Source organism: Misgurnus anguillicaudatus, chromosome 7 (assembly GCF_027580225.2).
Source record: "Misgurnus anguillicaudatus chromosome 7, ASM2758022v2, whole genome shotgun sequence".
Lineage (NCBI taxonomy): Eukaryota > Metazoa > Chordata > Actinopteri > Cypriniformes > Cobitidae > Misgurnus > Misgurnus anguillicaudatus.
This window is the reverse complement of record NC_073343.2, coordinates 6,688,010-6,713,016: the sequence shown is the minus strand read 5'-3', so window position 1 is coordinate 6,713,016 and position 25,007 is coordinate 6,688,010. Positions and strand designations below refer to the sequence as shown.

General features: G+C 38.4%; 1 protein-coding gene across 1 annotated transcript; it reads left to right on the top strand.

Annotated features, from left to right (window-relative positions):
- The first annotated feature begins 1,090 nt into the window (after nt 1-1,090).
- ccdc6a (coiled-coil domain containing 6a) lies at nt 1,091-21,732 on the top strand. Its single transcript, XM_073869323.1, has 10 exons — nt 1,091-1,107; nt 1,318-1,768; nt 2,895-3,047; nt 5,284-5,409; nt 8,104-8,207; nt 8,324-8,484; nt 11,833-11,992; nt 13,526-13,623; nt 15,439-15,554; nt 20,504-21,732. Coding segments are annotated over exons 1-10 (1,551 nt in total). The 5' UTR covers nt 1,091-1,105; the 3' UTR covers nt 20,684-21,732.
- Nucleotides 21,733-25,007: the final 3,275 nt, after the last annotated feature.

Below are 25,007 nucleotides of genomic sequence, written 5' to 3'. Positions count from 1 at the left end.
TCATTTGGTTATTCAAATGCTATTACATTATTTGCCTAGAAATTTGTGTATATAAAAGTGTCTCTATGTATAAAGTGTATATGATGTAAGACTATATGAAAATGAGTCATTATCAACCTTTAAATCTTAAGAAAACTCTTTATTTCATCCCAGTGCCAGACTTAAGCTTACTTAAAGGGGCCATGGCATAAGAATCTTTGGTGTCCCCAGAGCACTTATGTGAAGTTTTAGCTCAAAATACCATATAAATAATTTATTATAGCATGTTCAAATTGCCACTTTGTAGGTGTGTGCAAAAATGTGCCGTTTTGGATGTGTCCTTTAAAATGCAAATGAGGTGATGAAATTCAAACACTGATCATAATGATGGTGGTGTGTTGCAATTAAAACTTAATTGTGCTTTTCTCTGCACTAAATGGCAGTGCTGTGGTTGGATAGTGCAGATTAAGGGGTGGTATTATTATAATAAGAGCTCCTTATGACATCAAAAGGAGAGCCAAATTTCAATGACCTTGTAGAGAATGGTTTACCAAAACTTAGTTACTGGGTTGATCTTTTTCACATTTTCTAGGTTGATAGAAGCACTGGGTGGGGACCCAATCATAGCACTTGGAAAAAGTCAGATTTTCATGCCATGTCAGTTTATTAGTCATCTCCTGCATGATAGTAGAAAATACATTATGTTCAAGTGCCAAGGTACACAACATACAGTGGTGCCAAAAAGTATTTGCACAATAATGCTTACACTTAAAAACCTATTAATTTTACTGCATTTGATTCAATATCAGACTAAACAGCATCTGCAAACAAACAGCGCTTGACCTTTTCTGATAACTTCCTGCATATACTTTAAAAGTATGGTTATGGCAGAAGCTTCTATCCAAAGTGACTAACAATGCATTACAAGGTAAAAAATTGGATGATCAAACCCATGTGAAATGTATATAACGTAATGCTGAGGCGGAGCTCAATGAACAAAAAAAAATATAATTTTTTTTTTTAAGGGTGGGCTCCACCTTTAAAATAGCCAATAACAAAGTTTCTGAGAAGCTGAAGTGCAGAATGACGTCATAAAATCGTTGTTCTGTACTGTCGGAAGAGAGAGATGTAAGTTTTGAATGCATGTCTTCTAAACGCGAATTTGGTCCATGTTTTGGAGCACACTAGATATCCTGCAAAATAAAATAAGCAAAAGCAAAAAACATTTTTATTTCATGGGGTCTTTAGGGCACTCACAAGGTTTTGCCCTGTTGCACACACAGCAGCAACCAAACCTGAAAAGAGAAAATAACAAACACACTGTCCTCTCCACCACAGGTCGGCGCCACCCTCCCCACCATCCTGCACTTTCAGCACGCCCAGTCATTTCTTGGACCGATCCCCTTTCCAGTGTAGCCACATTCGCTCTCCTCATCCTTCCCAGTTCCCGAAAGCCACTTCAACTGAGCTCACCAGGCAACGAGCGCGCGACACCATGGCGGACAGCGCGAGCGAGAGCGACACGGACGGCGCGGGCAGCAGTAGCAGCTCGGCCACCCCGCAGTCCTCCTCCGCGGCCGCCTCTAACACCACTACGACTACCACAAACGCCATCAGCAAAGCGCAGGGCATCGTGATCTCGCAGTCCCGACTGGAGGAGCTGACGAACCGTCTGGCGTCGCTGCAGCAGGAGAACAAAGTGCTGAAGATCGAGCTCGAGACGTTCAAACTGAAGTGCAAAGCGCTGCAGGAGGAGAACCGCGACTTGCGCAAAGCCAGCGTCACCATCGTGAGTCAGCCCGCGTTTCCTTGCCGTTAATCTCTCCGGTGCACCTGACAACACCCCGAAGGCCTGCGTAACCATTCGGGACGCGTTTTAAATCACACGGGGGTCTGAATTAAACTTGTTTTGACTGAAAATATACATTTGGGGGCGTTTAACTTGGTCTGTTTCGCTCATGCTAGCCTGCTAGCTAACTGTGAAAGATGATAACTAGCCAACAAAAGCCTGATAGCGGTTTAATAGCACCAGTGCTAACGTGTCTCGCATGCTAGCTAAATTGAAACGCATTTAATGCTGATATTAGTTGTTAAAGCTAACGTTTCATTCGTTTGTGTATATTTATTTATCTACATGCTTGTTTTTAAGAACTCTGTGTCTTCACTGACTACGTAAAGCGTTTACTGATTCGCCACATGGTTTGTTATTATCGTGGTTTTGATGCGGAAGGTGTAGTACTTTGCATTCAGGCAGTTGCTGAAGAACTGGATTGTCGTTATTGATTTATTATAAGGCCTCCATCTGGGTGGTTTGTTGGCACACTGGGGTTTTTTGGCTCTAATGCGTCAACATCCTGTATGTGAATCAGTCCTTCACTCAAGCCATCTGCATTTAGACAAAGAGGCAACGCTAAAATATCAGTGGAAAAATACTGCAGTGCATACTTTAATGTGGAAATCTGGGGTGTGATTTTCACTTGTGCAACTGTTTACCGTAAAATGCATGGTATACTGAAGGACTTTATGAACTAGAAGCACAAGTATGTGGGTCAGAACACAATACTGGTCCAAAAACACATGCACGGTTTTCAGTTCAAATATGCATTAAAAAGTAAATGCAAAACTAAATCTGCGCCATTATTACAGCAGGAGAGGATCCAGGAAGAAATTACCATTTATGACGGGTTGCAAAACCGCAACAGTATCTGTATTTGGAAAAGTATCACATTTAGGCATCATTTGTCAATGCTACTAACCGGCCTTGACCAGTATTTTGTGTTGACTCATATTTGCCAATAGAAATTAGGACATAATGATAGTCGATGTGTTATTAACACAGAAATTAGTGGTTTAATTATGGAAAATAAAAGCTTTAAAGACCAGTAACCAGCAGGTTTGTGTTTGTCGTTTTGCAGCAAGCACGTGCCGAACAGGAAGAGGAGTTCATCTCCAACACCCTATTTAAGAAAATCCAGGCTTTGCAGAAGGAGAAGGAGACGCTTGCCGTCAACTATGAGAAAGAAGAGGAGTTCCTCACCAATGATTTGTCCAGGAAACTCATGCAGCTGAGAGCCCATTAGTGTTTTTGGGGTCACAGTGGCTATGTTTACTTGCACCAAATTTTGTCAATCCGATGGAAGGTTATGACGATACAGTTTACATGCGCCCTAAAGATTGCAATCTGATTTAAATGTTCGTTTACATGTACATTCTATAGAATCCGAACCGAACGTTTGCAAAAGCGCACAGCCAGGGTTGCCAGATTCGCGTATCAGAACCATCCCAAATGGACATTCAAAACTAGCCCAAAAGCATCCCAATGACTACTCGCAGCCCAAATACCAATAACTAATTAACGACATTCTTTTCTCTTTAACCCACAGAAAAACAACTGGTGGAAACAGTTTAAACAGTAGCCCAAATCTAAACTCGAAAAAAGCAGAGGACTTGGCAACGCCTCGCTGCGGACAGAGTTCAGGCTTTATCTCTGGATTTAAGTCAAAACGGAGTTGAAGAAAGTTGTTCTTAAGAAGTTTTCAGATATAAGTGATGAAAACACACTTTTTAAAAGTCTCAACGCTATTTTATTGCTTTAAGTAGCCTAATGTTTTAAAAGTACACATAAACGTGGTAGAATGTACATCGCGTGACCCCCAGTAACCTTACCTTAATAATGCGTGATGCCACTGCCTTGCTATTGCGCGTTTCTGTGACCAGAATCATGTGAAATAAGAGGCTGTTTACACTTGGCATTAACATGCGTTTTCGTCGATCGGATCACAAGTGGACGACATTAATTTCAGGTGTAAACGGTGTTCAAAACGTTTTGAGCTCGTCCACTTTCAACCACATCCAGAGGTAGTCGAAACCACTTTCGATCGGATCGTTTGGAGTTGCAGAACGCACATGTGGTTGAATGTGTTCGAACAGCTACATGCGACCGCCTTCTCTCCGCCCATTTATCTAATCTGAGGTATTAAACACAAGTTTTATGTGTTTTTTTTTTACTTCTGGCATGAACATGTGGTGAACAGCGCTATTTTTTAGCCTTTCATTGATAAAACTAAAGCGGCTGATCTCCGCAGTTTCATTTTGACAGCGCGATCCTATTTCATCAATTGCGCTGAAAATTCAGAGAAAGCTCTTACATACACACGTACAAAACTCTGTGCCACATGTTTACTTGCTAAACAAGCAGTGGACTCCGACATAATGTTAGTTTGCGTCCATATATACTCATAATTACTCCCGCTCGGGTTTGAGTGACAGCAGAGAGACTCGCCCACCGTCTCACAGACCACCCCCTCACAGTATTCAGTACAGAAGCGGTCGAAAGTGGACAAAAGAGATGGATTTAAATACCAGGTGTAAACGTAATGTGTCTCTCTCGTCCACTTGTGATCCGATCGATGAAAACACATCTTAATACCAAGTGTAAACAGCCCATAAGAGTTTAATGTAAGACGTGTTTTTGCATCCAATTGAGAAAATACTACAATTCACGCATTTACATGCATACTTTTCTCCTGCTGATTGGATCACAGATCGGAATAGACCACCCCCTTCAATACGATCCATATTTGCATCCGATCGTCTTCAATCGTATTGATTAAGGTGTTTACATGAAGGCTTTTCAATACGATTGAGCCATCAGTACGATTACAAAGGGATTATTTGGTTGCATGTAAACGTACCTAGTGAGAGATGAGAGAGTATAGAAAGGTGATCGGATGGAGAGCGGATAGGTTTGGGCTTGGAAACGTGATCGCCTTAGAATTTCCAGAGAAGGTACTTTATGCTTGGATGGAAAATACACCTTAATGTTATTTTTCGAAGGCTTGCCTTTGTGAGGATTGAATTAACTTTAATTGAACAACCGATAAGGATAAGTCTTATGAGAGACTGTTCACGTAATATGATCATTAGATGAATCTGTCTCTTCTCAGCAGAGACCAGATGACATTGTTTATGTTGTGTGTGTCTGTGTGTGTGTGTGCGTGCGTTGAGTAGGTGTTGTATTCTGTGGATGAATAATGGAGGTCGTGAAATTAGCATGCGTAGTCACACACCAACTGTGTGCGTGAATATGTGTGTGTGTGTGTGTTATATATAATCAATGTGTTGATGTATATTTATTAAACAGGCATGCATGTTTATAGTCATGTTTGCTTTATTTTTTTTGTTGTTGTTTGGTAAGGATCTCAATGTCGGACATGTGACTGCTTGACTGCACGTGACGTGTAGATGTGGCAGTGTGTTTCTTCTTGTCGTCTTATTCTCTCTATGCTTTTTCGCACTCAGCTGCAGCACGAAAAGGCAGAGTTGGAACAGCACTTGGAACAGGAACAGGAATTCCAGGTCAATAAACTGATGAAGAAGATAAAAAAACTGGAGAATGACACCATCTCCAAACAACTCACTCTGGAACAGGTACCATCTCCGAACAACTTACTGAAGAGTTGGACCACCTTCAAACCAGTTATTCTTGAATGGGTGTATTACTTTGAACAGATACATCTTCACATTAACAAATAATTTTTATATTCTGTAAACATCTACCACCAATACTGGCGGATTAAAGGGTTTTCAAACTGTTTAGATTGAACCAGGTTATTCTTAAACAAACTCCAAATTTGTTCATCACAATGTACCACAATTACTGTTGAGTGGCATTTTTTTAATAATCAGGGTTCCTACGGGTCCTTGAAATCCTTTATAGTTTGTGAATCTGGGGGGAAAAATTCAAGACCCTGGGAAGATTTTGAAAATATACATGCATAGATACAGGTTATTCAAAGTGCTTGAATCTATTTTATGCAAGACGTTTTCTGGAAAAAAATCCATATTATTCCCTGTGTAGTGTAGGATAATATCATAACATTTCTAGACTTTTTAAGCACACGTGCTAAACTGTTTGCTTTAAATGCTTATATCTTCTGTATGCGAATGTTGATTCATACCAAAATGCTTTTTTGCACAGTTGTGTTTGACACATGAAAACGTATCTGGTTACGTATGTAACTGTTGTTCCCTGAGAAAGGAACGAGATGCTGCGTCTCCCTTGCCATACTTCCCGCATCCCTGTAATGCCGTCTTTGGCAATATTTCAGATAGCGATATACTTTCTGGCTCCCGCGTCACCATGTCTTTGTCGTTAAGCCTCACCATTGGTTGAATTTGATATACACATTCAGAGGCATCCACAAAGTGTCACCGCAGTGACGCAGCGTGAGTTCCCTCAAAAGGGAACTGTGACAATGTATCTTAAAAGGTAACACAATGTAACCTTGCTCTCACTTGAAATGTGTCCCTACATTTAGTCCTTGAATTTGAGGGTATTGGACCTGGAAAGTCCTTGAAAGGTCCTTGAATTTGAAGTTAACTAAGGTGTGGGAACCCTGAATATTTTACGCCACATTAGGGGTGTGCGATATGACAATATTTGATCGTGAACGGAAACATCATTGAGGCTGTTTACACTTGGCATTAACATGTGTTTTCTTCGATCGGATCACAAGTGGACGACGTTAATGCCAGGTGTAAATGGTGTTCAAAACGTTTTGAGCTGGTCCACTTTCGACCACTTTCAAGTTTCAACCACATCCAGAGGTGGTCGAAACCACATTCGATCGGATCGCTTTGGAGTTGCGGAACGCACATGTGGTTGAATGCGTTCGAACAGCCACACGCGACCGCCTTCTCTCCGCCCATTTATCTAATCTGAGGTATTAAACACAAGTTTTACGTCTTTTTTGACTTCTGGCGTGAACATTCGGTGAACAGCGCTATTCTTAGCCTTTCATTGATAAAACTAAGCATCTGATCTCCGTAGTTTCGTTCTGAAAGCGTGTGAAAGTTGCGCGATCCTATTTCATCAATTGCGCTGAAAATTCAAAGAAAGCTCTTACATACTCATGTACAAAACACTGTGCAGCATGTTTACTTGCTAAACAAGCAGTGCACTCCGACATAATATTAGTTTGCGTCTATATAAACTCATAATTACTCCCGCTCGAGTTTGAATGACAGCAGAGAGACTCGCCCACCGTCTCACAGACCACCCCCTCATAGTATTCAGCACAGAAGCGGTCGAAAGTGGACAAAAGAGACGGATTTAAATACCAGGTGTAAACGTAATGTGTCTCTCTCGTCCACTTGTGATCCGATCGACGAAAACACATCTTAATACCAAGTGCAAACAGCCCCATTGTATTGTGATTCGTGCATACTTCAAGTACGATACAAGGTGCGTGCTAAATGAATGCGAGGTAAGGGCGGGTTGTACCTTTTTTCCACGGCGCTTTCAAGGTTTACTCATTGCGGCTACGCGCGTATGGCTTTGTTCGACACATACACAATACAAATGATTTCTTATTCAAATTATTACTCTACCAGGCTGTCAGGGCAGCACTAATTTGCAACATTTAGAGTACAGGATAAGTGAAGAAAAGTAGCCGATCCACCATTGCAAACAAAGTTTAGAGCAAAGAACATGAATTAAACATTATGGTGATGAAAATGCTCCACAGGTTTCTGTTCTTGAAAGAAGTGAAAATATAAGAAAACGATAGTGTCCATTTCCTTTGTGTAATTGTTTGTAGTGAAGTGTCCTGTCTCAATATTTTTTTGCGCATACGCTGTTGTACGGGTACTGTCGGTGCACTTTCCGTGCATATATTTGTTACCTTGTAGGACTGCATTTTAAGTGGTGGCATAAGTATGGCTGTATTAAGGCTCAGTAATGGCAAAATAGGGTTTATTTTAGTCCCATATCGCCCACCCCTATGCCACATCATTCCCAATTTTATGAGTTTGCATTCACATGCAATCAAATATGATATGGTGTGCTGTCCGAGGGCAGGGCTCTGGGCTCGTAATTTTAGTTTGAACCCAGGCTACCCCTCCTTAACTGGAATAGATATACCAGCTGAGAGTGAGGGGCTGTTTACACCTGCTATTAAGATGCGTTTTCATATAATAAACTAAGAAGATTAAGTGTGAGTTAATATTAATAAACCAATAGATAAAACTTAAAAGTTTATTTATTATTAAGTCCTCACTACACACACTGTATTGTTACTTTATGTTTGTTTGTGCTTTCCTAATTATATATAATTTGTGCAGCTCCGACGTGAAAAGATTGATTTGGAGAACACTCTGGAACAGGAGCAGGAGGCACTTGTGAACCGACTTTGGAAACGCATGGACAAACTGGAGGCAGAGAAAAGGTAATGTCACCTGTAAGGTGATCTGAACTTTCTTAGTGACACTGTAATTCTGCACAGCAGTCCTGCGGCTGGAGATACATGATCACATGACCTTACCCCTCCCTTCTGATTGGCAGGATTCTGCAGGAGAAGCTTGATCAGCCAGTGTCAGCCCCGCCCTCTCCCAGGGAAGTTTCCATGGAGATCGACTCTCCCGAAAACATGATGCGGCACATCCGCTTCCTGAAGAGTGAAGTGGAGAGACTGAAACGCAGCCTCCGCACTACAGAACTACAGCGTGAGTGTTTCTCTCACCTGCATTCTTGGGGGCCAATCACACCAAATGCGCACCGAGGCAGCAGTTTTGTCGATAAAATATTGAAGCATGAGCGCTCTTTCCCTTTTAACTGCCATTTTACCAGAAACTTTACAAAATGGGACGCTTGCTCAGACCTTGATCGAGGGTGAGAGGTGCACAAACACGCAGGAGAGAGTGAGTGAGTGGAGTTCCAAGCAAACTTCCGTCACCACAACGAAAGGTCTGCCTTTCCCCTCATTCGATTGGACAATTTAAAGACATGAATGACATTAGGAGCTTTTTCGCTCTCAGCGCTCCTTCAAAAGCGCGTGCTGCAGCCGGCGGCAAAAAAACGCAAGGCGTTCAGAGTGCATAAACGGTGTGCAGAACGCTCACTGCCCATTAGAAAATCATTCATAAAAGGCACATGCAACTGCCATAAACGCGTTTTGTGTGATTGGCCCCTTACACAACCTCTCTGCTATCATACTACAGACATGGGTGCACACACGCAAAAAAATATATTTTTTGCTGAGCTACTGTTAATAATATACTCTATTCTATATACTATGCAGTATTGGTATAAGTGGACATGTTGATAATATTAATGCAACTTTTTCTGGTTAATTTGGAATTCTAAATCTTTGCATGATTTGTAGGCTAATACTTTCCACAACCTCTTGCGTTACAGAAGAGTTTCTGCAGTTATTTTTTAAACTTTAAAAAGAATTAAATTGAATGAGAATGTTATGTAAGTATTGAAATTAGTTAATAAATTAGTAATTAAATTAGATGATTTAGCAAATGATTGCATGCACATATGCATTTTTGTGTAGCTCTGTTGTAGAGCTTGTTATGCACTGCAGGTCGCTTTGAATAAAAGCGTCTGCCGAATACATACATTTTAAATGTTAAAGCGAAATTGAACCCTAGACATTTTAGCCTGTTATCACGGGTTATTTATTTCTATTTTGCATTTTACTTAACTCTTTCACCGCCAGCATTTTTTTAAAAAGTTGCCAGCCAGCGCCAGCGTTTTTTATGATTTTCACCAAAGTTTAATGCCTTCCAGAAAATGTTCTTCTTCAGATATATAAACATACAATATACCAAATGAAAGAACAGACCCTCTGCTTTCAAACAAAAAAAAAACCGTTTCATCCTACCTTGAGTAGTTCTTTTGTAATCAGCTTTTGAATATGGGTAGGTTTCTGCAAAAACACCACATTTTGAGTAAAAAGCAGAGATAATTCCATGTTTGTGACGGACTTTTCATAGCGATCCCATTCAGAGCGATATTTAAAACAGACACGGACATGCAGCAGCTTGCCACAGGGCAATACTTCCGGGTTTAAAAAGTTGCGGAAGGGCGCCACCTGGTTGGATAAAAGCGATATTGCGGAAAGACGGAAAATCTCGTCATTGGCGGGGAAGCGTTTTCTCTTAATTGACGAGATATCGTCAATGGCGGGGAAAGAGTTAAAGGTATTGCGGAGGATTTTCTTTTTCCGGATGGATCTTCAAGACTATTGGTCCTCCTAGTTGTCAATCAGGATTGTTGCGCAATTGCATTTTTTTTAAAACGTGGAGAAGGCGGTTCTTTTCTAAAATTCGAGAAAATCCTCCGCTATACCTTTAAGGAAAAAAGAAATTTGCACGATTTCGATAAATTAGATCGATAGTTTGTTTAAGCGGAATTGTCGTAACGGTCTTTGATTTACTCAATTAACCAGAATGCACTGTATGGAACTGAGTCATTAGCTCCACCCACTAACCACTGATCGATGCAGCCCTCAGGCTTGTTCGACTTCATGTGGCGCCGCAAGAACCGGCAGCCGGATGATGTCAAAGTTCTGCGATTTTAAAGGAAACTCCTCCGTATGATTTCGTGAATCACTCTCGCGGTACTTTGACGTCATCTGGCTGTCTATTCTTGCGGGCGCCGCATGAAGTCGATCAAGTCTAATATCATGGTTATTCAACAATACTCCGCTTTTACCGTCTCTGAAGGGAAATCATCAAAACTCTCGATAAAAGATGACTAGAAGAACATGTGCAGTATGTGGATGTAAGGACAACAAATTCAGGGCACCGGGAGTACATTTTTATTGTTTACATCAACGCGACCCTCAGTTGACACACCACTAACAGATCAAACGAAAATTTGCAGCCGGCACTGTCGTAAGGAGGACTTCGAGTACTGTTTTCAGCCCAGTTTTTCCATGGACTCGGGTTATGTAAAATGGTCAAAACATAATTTGGCTTAGTTTTTGCTTGTTTTGTGTACCTACGGTACACATGCTACGTAGAAAGTTATTATGTTATTATTATGAACACGAGCAAAGCAAGCTAACGTTAGCTCATCCTGTGCAGCCGACAATCAAAGAACGATATCATCTACTGTCAATCATCTCGCATTAAGTATCGTGCATTTTTTTCCGGTGATTTAGCGATTTGTCAAATCAGCGTTACTGTAGCAGTTAAAAGCTTTAATTTTTTATATGGAGTTAGTTCATTTGATGGCAGCACAATCAACTACATATATGTGATGAAATATAGTGTTGGAGCATAATGTTGTGTTAGGGTGGACTTTGGTATGCAGTTGTGAGGTATGTAGCATTCTCAGTACAGCTTTAGTGTCATTATCTGGATTCTTTAATGGTTAGCTTATCAAGTCATCTATTCAAGATCACACATTAATTTAAAACTCTCAGCAGAAAATCCTCCAAAATTTTAATCTTGTCAGACTTCATTGTCCATTAAACACATTCTACTAGATTTTATTACCTCTGCCCCTGTGAGAAACCTTTTTTCTGTTGATACTTTCGAAAACGTTTTTAATCAAGTTAATGGATAACATAGTTTTTAGATTAAATGAATTTTAAACATCTTTTCTAGTCTTACTCCGTATAATAGTCTTGCCATAAATATATAGCCTTGGAAGCTGGCATGACGTTTAAAAGATGTAATTTTGAGATGTGTGTGGTAGCTTGTATGTAAAGGCCACAAGAGGGAGACATCTGCACTGACATTACCATTAGCTCAATGCAGCTTTTATCTTTCAGCACATGGTGTAGGTGCACTTTAACTAGTGTTATATCGGCATGGCATCACATATGGTGTTATAGTATCAGCACCCTTGGTTTGGCTGTGATCCAATCAGATTCTCTTAATATACTTCATGAGGTGCCTTCTGGTATGGCTGGCACCTTTTGGTCGATTTTAATTTGCTGTTCAATCACACTAATAAGAAATTCATCCAGAAGCATAAGCATATAAGTATGGACCTTTAAATTAAAATGCTTTAAAGATTATGAAAAAAATCTTAAAACTTGTATTTCTTTCAGCACACCGAGAAACGGGCTCAGTATATTGAGGAGGAAAGGCAGATGAGGGAAGAGAACATTCGACTGCAGAGGAAACTCCAGAGAGAGATGGAGAGAAGAGAGGCACTGTGCAGACAACTGTCAGAGAGTGAGAGCAGCCTGGAGATGGACGACGAGAGATAAATATTACCTGTATCTAATGCTTGAATGATAATCCTGTTAGTTAGTAACCAGATAGGTCTGCTTTAAAGGTGCACTCTCTATTTTTTTGTTTGTTGAGCTGACACTAGCAGCATGGAAGTAGCATCATTCTGAGACATTGGTTTACCGTTTCCTTCGAACAAATGTATTGTTCATCGTAAGCCATGATTAATTTATTCTGCAAACAAGAGCGTCCAATAAGAGAGTAGTATTCAGTAGGGGTGTGACGAGACACTGACTCTTCCAGACGAGACACGAGATTGGGTTCACAAGAATGAGAATTTTTTTTTGAAATCCTCAATTATAAAACATATAAATGGAAAATTCACCTAAAATCACATAATTTTGAAATGTTTTAAATAATCTAGTACTGTCCTTAACTATTATTTTGGTCATTGATAATGAAGTAAATTTATATTTTTTGGTATTAAAAATAGACCTAAGTATGCAATAGCGTTTAAAATTACATATAATGTTGAGACAATAATAATTGGTTTAAATTAAGTATTAAACCCCAAGTAAACACATTTTTTCAACAAAACCATTAATTAATTGGAATGCACAACCAAAAAACGAGATTTCTGAAAAATTAAAAAAAACGGAGTTATCTCGTTTGCAACGAAACTCTTCATTTGGTCACTTCTTTACAGTTGAAATGATAAAGATACTGTAATTCTTGAGCATGAACATACAGACATTAAAGGTGCGGTGTGTAATTTTTAGAAGGATCTCTTGACAGAAATGCAAAATAATATAAAACTATATTATCAGGGTTGTATAAAGACCTTTCATAATGAACCGTTATCTGTTTATTACCTTAGAATGAGATGTTTTTATCTACATACACCGAGGGTCCCCTTACATGAAAGTCACCATTTTGTGCCGCCATGTTTTTACAGAAGCTCTTAAGGGACAAACTTTTTTACCAAGTTGTCTCTGGCGATGACATGTTTGTCCAGTGGTCGCTACCGTAGCTTCTCTATGTGTTTCAAAAGCAGGGGGTGAGTAATGGACTGAGCCTCTGGTTGCAATTCGCAACCTCGCCACTAGATGCCGCTAAAATTTACACACTGCACCTTGAAATCATGAGGGTTTAAACTGTTGAGACGCTTAACACGTTAATGATTAACAGACAAACACAATGCACCTCAGACTTTATACGAGTTCACAAAGATCATTATTAGAAACCCAAACAAAATACACGCACTGTAAAAATCAGTTTAACAATGCAAGCACTATAAAAGGTTTTGCCACAAACTTAACTTTAAGATTTTTACGTAAAATACATCTTGTGGCAAAAGAACTCGTCACACCCCTAGTATTCAGCTGATCATGGTGACCCAGTGTAACCTGGTTTTGTTCATATCCTGACATTTAAGCATATATGGTATTAAACACATATTTTTACAAGTACTATTACTTGCTAAGTCTTGTAATAGGTAATGTTTAGTTATATTATTTTTGCTGTTGTATCTCATCCCTTTTTTCTCTCCTCTTTTCTCTCTCTGTAGATATTTCAATGAAATGTCTGCTCAGGGACTGAGAGCTCGTACGGTGTCCAGCCCAATCCCCTACACTCCCTCTCCCTCCTCAAGCCGGCCAATCTCCCCTGGTACGTGTCAAAACAATTAGCTTTGAAGTAAGGCCGGGACTTTAACGCGTTAATTAAGATTAATTAATTACACAAAAATAACGCGTTAAACATTTTTAACGCATTTTAATCGCACTTATTTTTGCACCGCGGAACACTTCTCATGAGTTTCGGCGGACCGATTATACTGGAGCACCAACTAGCGTTCACGACTTCACAACAAACCACAGTGAACATGAACCAAGAGGCTGATGAGATCGCTTTGGTTGGCCCTGTGGATGGGATTTTTTTTTATAAAAAACGAACGGATGTAAGCGTCGATAAGAGCATGGTTGTGTGTAAGCTATGCAACAAGGAATTCACATATCACCGCAGCACATCGAGCATCTCAATGCAAAACATACAGCAGCTAGCGTGGACATTAGCCCGACTCCGGGTACAACGACTTATTCGGACGGGATTAGTTTTACATAGGGATGTGGGGTAAAGCAAGTTTTTATCAGAGCTTCTCGGTGATTTTAGTCCAGTCCAAATGCTCCATGTCAGTAATCATTACGGACAATGTCAGTAAAGATTACGGCGTCTTTTACCTTCTGTAAAAAGGTCCGGAGAAATTACCTCAGGTAATACAAATCCAGTGCGAATAGACCAGCTGTAAATATACACGTAAATCGCGTCATTTCCTTTTAATTTGCGGGTTTCTTTTAAATATAAAAGCGCTTAAAGAAGCATTTACTTGCGTTCTAGACGGAGAAACAAGTCAGTTACAAGTCAGTTTTTGAATAAAACACGACACAAACTTTTAAAAAAAAGTCAAATTTACTTCTCAGAGGCATGGAACTGTTTATGAAACTGACGTTCTCCCCAAACTGAAATTAAACACAGTGTTTCGCGTTTTCCTTGTCTGTGTCATGTTGTTTGCACATCTGATATCTGGTAGCAAGGTAACGTGCACGTGAAGACGAGAGGTGACGCGCTGCGCCAACGAGTTACCCCTCCCACTTCTGAATGTTTTACAGAGATTTCTAATCCCGTCCGAATTGACCATTAATATTACCGACGTCCTGTGGTAAAATTACATTACGCCATCTACCCCTGTAAAGCTAATCCCGTCCGAATAGGGCTCAATAAACAATGTTTTGTTGCTTAAGCTTACAGTATGTATTCAGTCATTATTCATGGTACACTCTAAGAACGAATGTGTTAAAAACACCACATTAGTGTTGATTCTGGGACAACACACTAACTGCGTCGTCCTGGAATCCACCCATCTCTGTGTTATTATTGAAACAACACATTTTGTGTTACTTTTAACACAACATGTGTTATACTTGAACACAAAATCAAGACAAAATGACTCATAATGTGTTAAAATTACACATAATGTGTTAAAAGCTTACAGCACAATGATGTGTATAAAATTAACACATCCTTTCTAAGAGTGTATACTAAAATCCATGTAAAAAATTACTTCTTAATGTTCTCAGGTCAAATATTTATATGCGATTAAAATGCGATTAATTTAGATTAATTAATTACAAAGCCTCTAATTAATTAGATTAATTTTTTTAATCGAGTCCCGGCCCTACTTTGAAGATATCAAGAAACTATGATAAAAGGATTGCTTATAGCATTGCCATTTTAATAGGCACTTCATAGCTTAAATTCCTTTTTGACTGCAGAGAGCAATGTGTATTACTGTGTAGATAATGTATCACTGTTATTATGATATGCTTTTATTGGTCTAAAATCATCATCATCCCAGTTTATGCAAACCATGCTTGCTTTACCCTTACATCACAAAATAAAAACTGATCGTCTCTTTTTTTATACCAGGTTTGTCGTACGCTAGTCACACTGTTGGTTTCACTCCTCCGGCCACGCTGAGCCGAGCACCCCACTACACATCACCTGGGCTACACATTCACCCGGGACCCTCACACGCTGTACAGGTGCGTGAACACTACATTTAAATCACCTCATCTGTTTCTCTCTCTTACACACACAGTTTGTCTGAACAAACACACGGCTGACTTTATGAACAACTTTTGTTACTTTAAGTAAACTGTATTTTTATAAGGTTGTTTTGTATTAAAATTTCAATAGCAAGCAAAATGCTTTTAGTGGCACAATCATTGACTCATCCAGGTTACATTGCATTGTGACCTGTTGGATGATGCAATCGCTGAAAGCCCCTCAACAAAAAATCTACCACACTGATTTTGCTCTGACCCGAAGCCTTGTCTTTACTTTTCGTAATACGCAAAGCGATGTGAAAGCATCACAAAGGTCACTTTGGTGGTAAAACGGATGTTAGGTTACATTTAAAAATTTATATTTCTTCACCTGTTAGTCTAGAATTTGAACCTTTTCATGTCACTTTGGACCAGGATATTTCGAAACCGACTACAGTACGTGATGATTTTCCTTACGACATGTTTTGTACGATTACTGATTCACTATTGAATGTACATAGTGCAATCCCTTCTCTCAGAATTAAACATCCAAGTACTCGGTAATGGTTATATGAAAAGTTAAAGTTGTTTAGAAATTACTAAAAGGATGTTTTTGTGTACAGGATTCTTTAGCTCTGTACATTTTCATTACTGTTTTATAACGCTCTTGTTATTTGCTGACTGGTCTTGTGTGCGTTATAGTGTTAGTAGAAAATAAATATTTTAAGCTATACTTTATTACGGTCTTGCTCATATCTGTACTTGATATGCTGTTGTTCAGAACTGCATATAGACGAACCAACACACATGCACGCCTCTTGGTGGTTCGTGGATCTGTCTATGACTGTGATGGATGCTTTGCCAAAACCCAAACAAACCTTTTGACTTGCTTTTAAGACACCAAGGAATTGTAAAGGCAGCATCTTTAATGTAAATTTATTGTTCCAGTATCCACTTCAAATTCAGGGAGCAAAGGTTGCGGTGGAGTTTATGAATCAATTAATGCCCCCACTAATTTTTATATAGTCAGGGCTCCAGACTGCCACCAAAATTTGAGAGTGTGCCACTGAATTATACATCCAGTTGCACATGTGCGACCAGTAAATTTGACCTTAGTTTTTGTGATGTGACACTGAATTTGAAACAGAACATTGTACTTTCTTCATCTATCATCAAAGTTAGGGATGCACGATATATCGGCCGACATATCGTTATCGGCCGATAACTGCTTATTTTTAATATTATCGGTTATCGGTCTGATAGCAAAATTAGGCCGATAAATGAAAGCTGATTAATTTTGGATTATTTTGGTTTGTTGAACCACTTCACTTGCTCATTGCTGGCCATGTGGAGTTTTGATTGGTGCTTTCTGTGACATAGCACGAAGATAACACGTGTTGCGGGCTTAAAAAGAGTATGCTAGTCTAGCGCAAAGACAAGATGTCCGCGGTCTGCGAGTTTTTCATTGTGAAAATAATATGATAAATAATAGTAATATTTATCGGCCTGTAGATATCGGTTATCGGCCCCCAAATTTAAAGAGTTATCGGTATCAACCAAAATTCCCATATCGGTGCATTCCTAATCAAAGTATTTATTATTAATTAGGGCTGGGTATCGATTCAGATGTTCCAGATCGATTCAATTTCGATTCACAAGCTATCAAATTCGATTCGATTTCTATTCTCGATTCAATTTTCGATTCCGGTTCTCGGGTCGGTTTTTATACTCGATTCTTGATTCAACTCAATGAATATAGATTTAATACAAATACTATATTAATAAAAAATAACAGTGAACAGAAGTTTACAAGTGGGTAATTAATAAAAAGAAATTAAAAGACAAAACACTAACGTTGTTGTCTTGCTTGCGAAATCTAAAATGCTTCCATACCTCTGACTTTTTATGTGAAGGTGGCATCAACGTTGATGAATCACCTAAAACCGCCATTTTAAGCACTGAATGAAAGAATGACAGGCTCCTTGGTAACTTCGCGCAAGGCAAAAAAGAGGGTGACATCTAGTGAAGAAGACTAGTAATTTGATTAAAGTTAATCTTACGTTTAATGTTTGCATAAAAAATATGAAAAAAAAGATTCTGCTCTTTGAGAATCGATTCTGAATCGACCACGTTTTAAAAAAACGATTAATCGAAAGATAGATTTTTTTGCCAAGCCCTATTATTAATACAGTGGAAATTAGTAGAAATGTGAATATTTGGTTAGCATGTTGATTTATGGTGTGTGCCCCTTAATTTTCTGATTGCGCCCCTAAAATTTTCATTTGGGAGCCACTGTGCTCCTAGTGAAAAATGTTAGTCTGGAGCCCTGATAGTTCTTGTGTGTCATATTATAACCATTCATATATGCAACCAATAAATTTAATAGAGCACAACTTTGTTTACTGTCTGAATTAGTTGTGAAGTGATGACAAAATATTTAACAAAAATAATAGTATATTCTTCATTTTTACAATAAGCATAAATTACCGTAATCACAAAATGTTTTAATCTGTTTAAAGATTTTGTAACACTTTACAATAAGGTTGTGTTAGTAAACATTAGTAGATACATAAACTATTAACAATTCATGGTAGTTTGTTGTGCATTAACTAATGTTAAAAGTATAAACATTTGATTTTAATAATATGTTAGTAAATACTAAAATGAACATGTACTTGTATTAATAAATGCTGTAGAAGTATTGTTCATTGATATTTCATGTTATCTAATGCATTAAAGGAACAGTATGTAGGATTGTGGCCAAAACTGGTACTGCAATCACACAAGTGGTGGCCAATACACAACATGACAACATAAACATCAGTTGAGGGCTGCAACTCCACTTTCTAAATGACAATATCCTGGCCAGACCACTGTTGTGAGTGATATAAGTATTTGAAATGAAAATGATTTCTTAATGTCTAGTGACATATAAGGACCATTTTATGATTAATTGATATAAATTTCTTACATACTGTTCCTTTAACTAATTGTTAACAAATACAGCCTTATTGTAAAGTGTTACAAACTATATCAATACTTTGAAGTACATAACTTTTAAGTACAATACATTTTTATTTAATCTTTAAGTACAGTTTTTTAACATTTAAGCACAGTTCTACTGTTTTTGTTTAACTGTGTTTACATTTTAATTTAATCATTAATCTTAAGTTTTTATTTACATGTATGTAAGCACAGTGCAGTGTCAATGTTCAAACTGTGTAATTGTCTAAGTGCCAAAAATAATCTGTTCAGTAATATAACACCCTCGTTTTTTTTTAACTGTGCATAGGTGAGTAGTTAAGCCACCTTTCCACTGTACACAACAAACAATGTCCCATAAACCCGAAGTCATTCATTCCTTATGGAGAGTCGCAAAGGGTCTGCCTGGGGTGGCAACAATCTGCAGATGCTTAATTTTCTGATGCGATTTTAGCTTTGGATGCGTTGAAAAACTTTTACTTGTATGACTACATTGCATGGGATACGTGGCCCGGAAGTGATGCCTTTCAGTGTATTCCAATCAAAACGCTGCGATGTGAAAATTATTATTATTTTACTTCATCAGTAACACTTTTGATTTTGATTGATTGATTTAGAAAACTATTGATTACTGATAAGTTATAATTATGAATCTAATATTTGTTTTCTTTTAATCTTGTCTCCATATGTCCTTTAAAAATATATATTGTAAGTCAGTCTTTATCATATGCATGGTTGCTTATTGTTTTTTTATTCATTTGCATTATTTTATTTATTCCACAATGGTTAATATTAGAATGAAGGCTGAGCTGCTTTCCCATGTTGGCACGGATTTACGATTAAACCCAAATTTCAGGGGCGAACTTCAGCAGGTGTCGTAATGTTGTGTACAGTGGAACGGCGGCAAAAAGCCAGCAATATATTCTGTTTTATACGTGTATGCGAACGTACGTGCATGGTTGAACACACAGCCTTGCAAAGTATATTTTATTTGACTCGTACACAGACGAAAAATGTGCATTGTGACATAGTACATGCATCTCCTGGGCTACATAACTACATCCTCCTGTAGGTGAATGTATCCGTAGGTTGCACAATGTTTGCAGGGTTTCTAATGAAGAAAATTGCATCACGCACACTGTATGAGGTGGTATTTGGTGTAAAAAGTCTGATAACCACTGCTCTTAACAGATCCAGTCACATATTTTCTGACAGATATAGTTTCAATATTATCCAACTAGTCAAATGCCATCAAAGTCAATTTCTCACTAGACTTGTGACCATCTCAAGCTTTCTAAAAATAACATTGTGTTAGGACTTTTTCCTTTTTTTTTTTATTCCCTTTTGATAGAGATTATGTGAAACTCGTGGCTATAGTAGAGTGACTTGTTTTGTTTTAACAGCGAATGACTGGCTCTCTTTCATGTCCTGCAGTGCCATGAAAGCTCGCTTTCATAACCAAAAGCCAAACCTTCTGTATTTAACAAAACATTCAGATACGCTAGATAGGTCACATTTGCACTTTTATGCTTTGTTTAAGGCCAATTTCCTGAATAAAGATAGTCCCTCCCCAAAGAACACAGCACGGGTGCGCCGTGAATGCCCGGGAAAAACAACTCTCTACGATTCACAGTTGACTTCCCACAGAGACCACATTTGGTTTTCAGAGATCACACCTTTAGGGCGTCATACATCCGTATTCTCATTCTCTCTAAGAAAACTGTTTATGAAATGCAACGTTCTACATGCAGAATCTGAAACTGATCTTATTTGGTATCAATTGAAATATCTCAATGCAAGGTCTCACTCATATGACAACATAATTCAATGTTAAAGATAAAACACTCAAAACTAAGAGCTACATTGGACATTTTAGGCTGTTTAAAATGCTTGAGCCACTCAAAACGCATTGTTATGCAATAAATGTCTTGGTTTTAATGTGCATTTATTTATTTTATTTACAGAGGCCATCCCCAAGGAGAAGCACCAGCCCCGATAAGTTCAAGCGTCCAACGCCACCTCCTTCTCCCAACACACACTCTGGGGCACAACACCCTCATCCTCCACCGCCACCCGCACAGCCGATGGTTCAGTCTGGCTCCTCCCACTCCGTGACATCACATAACCCCCACTCTCAGCCTTAATGCATGCAACATGCGCTACCGTAAGCTAGGCTACTTTAAGCTAGGCTACACTACTACTTGCAGTGACAACAACTCGGTGATCTTCCACTGGGCAAACGTTGGAAGTGATATGGAAGTTGAATTTGTGAACTGGGACAGCTGAACTGGGAAACGAAGGGACTTGAGAATGTGAAAAGGGAGAGCGTGTAGATGTTTGGCCGACAGACCCCATAACCAGCCCCGTGCCGTTAAATTACGTTATTCTTACTGTGTTTATGTAAATTGATCAAGCTGGTTTCAGAATGGTTTGATGAAGGTCTAAAAGATCGTTTAACAGGGTTGTCAAGTATGTCGCCTGAGTGTGTCTGAATTTTGTTTGTGGAAAGTTTTCAGTCTTTTCCCCACCCCTATTAAATAAACCGTTTTAACCGATTGACTGTTAAGAATAATCAAACATTACCATAAAATGAGTAAAATTAATACTGTCCTTAAGGACAAAGCTTAATTGAATAAACTTTTCCTCTCGTTTGGAGAGCATCTTTGCAAAGGTTAAAAGGAAAAAGTCTTGAATCTCAGCACATTTGCCATTGGGGAGGCAATGTAAATTTATTTTTCATTTGTTTTAGGCCGTTATTGTTTGTAAAACAGATGTGTGTGTGGCTCTTGTTGGCAGCATGTAGATGGTAAAGACAGACTGAAATGTACTGAAACAGCACTTGTTGCCTCTGCGTGTGTATTATAGTGGGATTATAGTGTTTGTGTGTGCGGGTGTTTGTGTGTGTCTGCACAGCCATAGAGGTTTCCCACGACTGCTGGTCGGGGACCAGTCTCTCCCTGCTAGAATCCAAACATGACCCACTACAAAAACAAAGTAAATACTGGTTTCTGATCAGCAGACCAACCTCTCTCGGAGCCCTCGCTGTAAAAGGAGAGCTCCGAATGCTTATTCAGATGGCGAATTTTGCTTAATGCCAGTGTAGTATAACTAAACATGAACCAACATGATGCAACAAAACCAAGGTACTGTTGAAAAATAAACTCAACATGATTAAATGCTTGTACAAAAAGTGTGTTTGTTTGATTGTTTTGATTTTTAAATGTGTATGCGAGTGTTATTGGACTTAAAGAGCACATATTGTCCGTTTCATGTTTTTAAATTTACTTTGGTGTGTAAGTGTGTATTAGTACATGTTAACAATATGCAAAAGGTACAAACCTCAAAGTAAGCAATGGCACTATATCTCCAACATAAATCTCATTTCTTGTACTACAACAAACACACAGATCGTAGGCAATAGTTTACTTCCCGGATTGGTGATGTAGATAAGACCAACATTATCATTATTCCTCACGCTTCGGACTCACAGCCTGTAAGTTAACTCCTGTTAGAAACCGAATCTTTCAAACATGGTAAGGAGTGTCATGTTTCCGGCTGATGTCAGAGGTATTTAGGCCAATCACAATGTGGAAAATAATGTTTTTTTAACCATAAACCTCGCGAACACCTTTTGTTATACCAAATACACAAAATAACCTTTTTAGCAATGAAATAGGTGCTCTTTAAAGGAATAGTCCATTTTCTTAAAGAAAAATCCAGATAATTTACTCACCACCATGTCATCCAAAATGTTGATGTCTTTCTTTGTTCAGTCCAGAAGAAATTATATTTTTTGAGGAAAACATTCCAGGATTTTTCTCATTTTAATGGACACCAACACTCAACACGTAACAGTTTTTTTCAACGGAGTTTCAAAGGACTATAAACGATGCCAAACGAGGCATAAGGGTCTTATCTAGCGAAACGATTGTCATTTTTTACAATAAAAATAAAAAATATGCACTTATAAACCACAATTTCTCGTCTAGGTCCGGTCCTGAAAGCGTCAACGTGACCTCACGCAATACGTCATGACGTCAAGAGGTCACAGAGGACGAATGCGAAACTCTGCCCCAGTGTTTGCAAGTGTGTTGAAAGAGGACCGTTCCGACGTTGTTGTATGTGGAATGATACTAATTAATGTCTTTGTGTCAGTTTATTGTTTACAATGGTCCGCAAATGTGCGTTTTATGTATGTAACATGTGACATGGTGGTAAATTATCTGGATTTTTCTTTTAAGAAAATTGACTATTTCTTTAAGTTATGTGGAAAGTTGTTAAAGTACCCATTAACCATAATTTGCGATTGACTTTATTTCCTTGTTTTCAGTGATATGGAATATTACATGATGAAAATAGTGGGCGTGGCTTTTATTTTTCACTGTTTTTTGATTGGGTGTAGAAAAGTTTATTCAGAAATGGAACGTGCAGCAAACTGACAGATGGAGGGGGCGGAGTTACAAGATGCTCCCGCCCAAGCTGTCTAGCTGACATTATCAGAGAATGATTGCCACAAGAGAGTGGAAGTACTTTTTCAGATTTGATTAAAGTTTTTTTTCAATTGCACAGATAAATTGTTTATAATAAACGCTTTAATATTACATACAAAAATAATATCTATAAACTAAAAACTTAGTATGAATAGCTTAGCCTTAAAGGAGACATTTCAAAAGACTTAAATAAATCACATATGTGAAGTTCTAGCTCAAAATCCCATATAGATAATTTATTAGAGCTTGTTAAAATTGCCACTTTGTAGGTGTGAGCAGTGAGTTCATTTCTGCACTAAATGGCAGTGGTGTTGTTGGATAGTACAGATCAAGAGACAGTATTATCCCCTTCTGACATCACAATGGGAGACAAAGTTCAATTACCTATTTTTTCACATGCTTGCAGAGAATGATTTACCAAAATTAAGTTACTGGGTTGATCTTTTTCACATTTTCTAAGTTGATACAAGCACTGGGGACCCAATTATAGCACTTAATATGTATTTTCATGATATATTCCCATTAAAGGTTATCTTTAAATGAGTATGCTCCGAAAAACTCATAAAATCTGCATTTAGTTGAAATATGCATTCAAAACATCTCAGTTCTGCAAGTATGTATCAGTAACTTTAATGATGTCATTCTGCATTTTAACCTATACAATTCTAGCTATTGATAAATTAACACTAGTGGCTGTTTTCACAAAGGGGTGGAGCAACTCCATATGTCCTGCCCTTACTTCCTGTTTCAGTAGACATTATAGCTGTGTCCCAATTTATCTACTTATACTATGCCCTATGTACTGCATTTGTATTGGTGAAGTACCAACACAAACGGTGTCCCAATTTTGAAGGCTGCAATCTTAGAAGGATCTATTTTAAAGCCAATTGCATCACAGCAGCGCAGCTTAAGGCTAGTAAGGAAGGCTGTCACAATTCGATGCGCCTGTAATGGCTGAATATTATCGATATTTTAAAATAAACATTTTAAACTTTTTGAAGTAAAAGTGTGTATTTAGCAGAAAAAATTATGAATTCTCCAAAGGATAGATGTCTTGATTCAGTTTTCTTTGCTGACTTCGGAGGCTGAAGAATACACGCTTTCCAGGACACGTCTTTCGAAGGACCCAGCCTTCGAATTGGTACACAGCTACAGTTTGCACAAATTGGGACATACTGTTGCCTGGACAACGCTGTGATCCTTAAAGGCGGGGTGCACGATCTCTGACCCACATATACGCAACCTATAGGCAATGATGACGGTTAGTAGACACGCGCCTTACTGCTGATTGGCTACAAGTGTGTTTTGGTACTCCGCCCGACTCCCTTTTCCAAAGCGTTTCTCAAAAATCGTGCACCCCGCCTTTAATAAATTCAATCATCAGAACGCAACTTCTTCATAACTTGTCAAGTAATGTTTACTCTGTAGTTTAATTTTATTGATTCAGTGACACATAATTTATTTAATTTGTTAATTTTGTGTATCAAAACTTAACTCTGCCCTCTCGCTGTGAGTTGTGGGTAATATAAGCACTTTGAGTGTCCATGGATCTACACTTTAAATTTTCACCTAAAACGGTAGACTACCCGGGAACTTTATAGATACTTATTTAGCATACTATGATTTGGGACATAGTCATTTTAAATACTATTTATTTGTAAATGCATTGAACATTTTATAGAGCAAAGGAGGAGCTAAGTTCTTTATTTCTTAATTTTACATTCATGTAATATCTAGAAACTTTTTTTTAACAATATTATGCTCTTGTAGTCTTTACCATCTGTGGTTAAATAATCTAATACATAACCTTTATTGGCTGTCTGTATAAACTAAATGGTGATCTACTAAAAATATTCTCTTATTACATTTTAGCTGCTGCTGTTGACATGTATAGGACGGCATGTATAGGTTAGTCCCCTTTAGCCCTATTGAGGTAATGTGTGAGGTAATGCTAGCCTATACGCACCTGTTTGGCACT

What these genes read in the sequence shown, in the direction of transcription:
- ccdc6a (XM_073869323.1), top strand. An exon ending in CCAGGAAACTCATGCAGCTG is followed by an intron (nt 3,048 to 5,283) that starts AGAGCCCATTAG and finishes CGCACTCAGCTG; the next exon opens with CAGCACGAAAAGGCAGAGTT. An exon ending in AACAACTCACTCTGGAACAG is followed by an intron (nt 5,410 to 8,103) that starts GTACCATCTCCG and finishes TAATTTGTGCAG; the next exon opens with CTCCGACGTGAAAAGATTGA.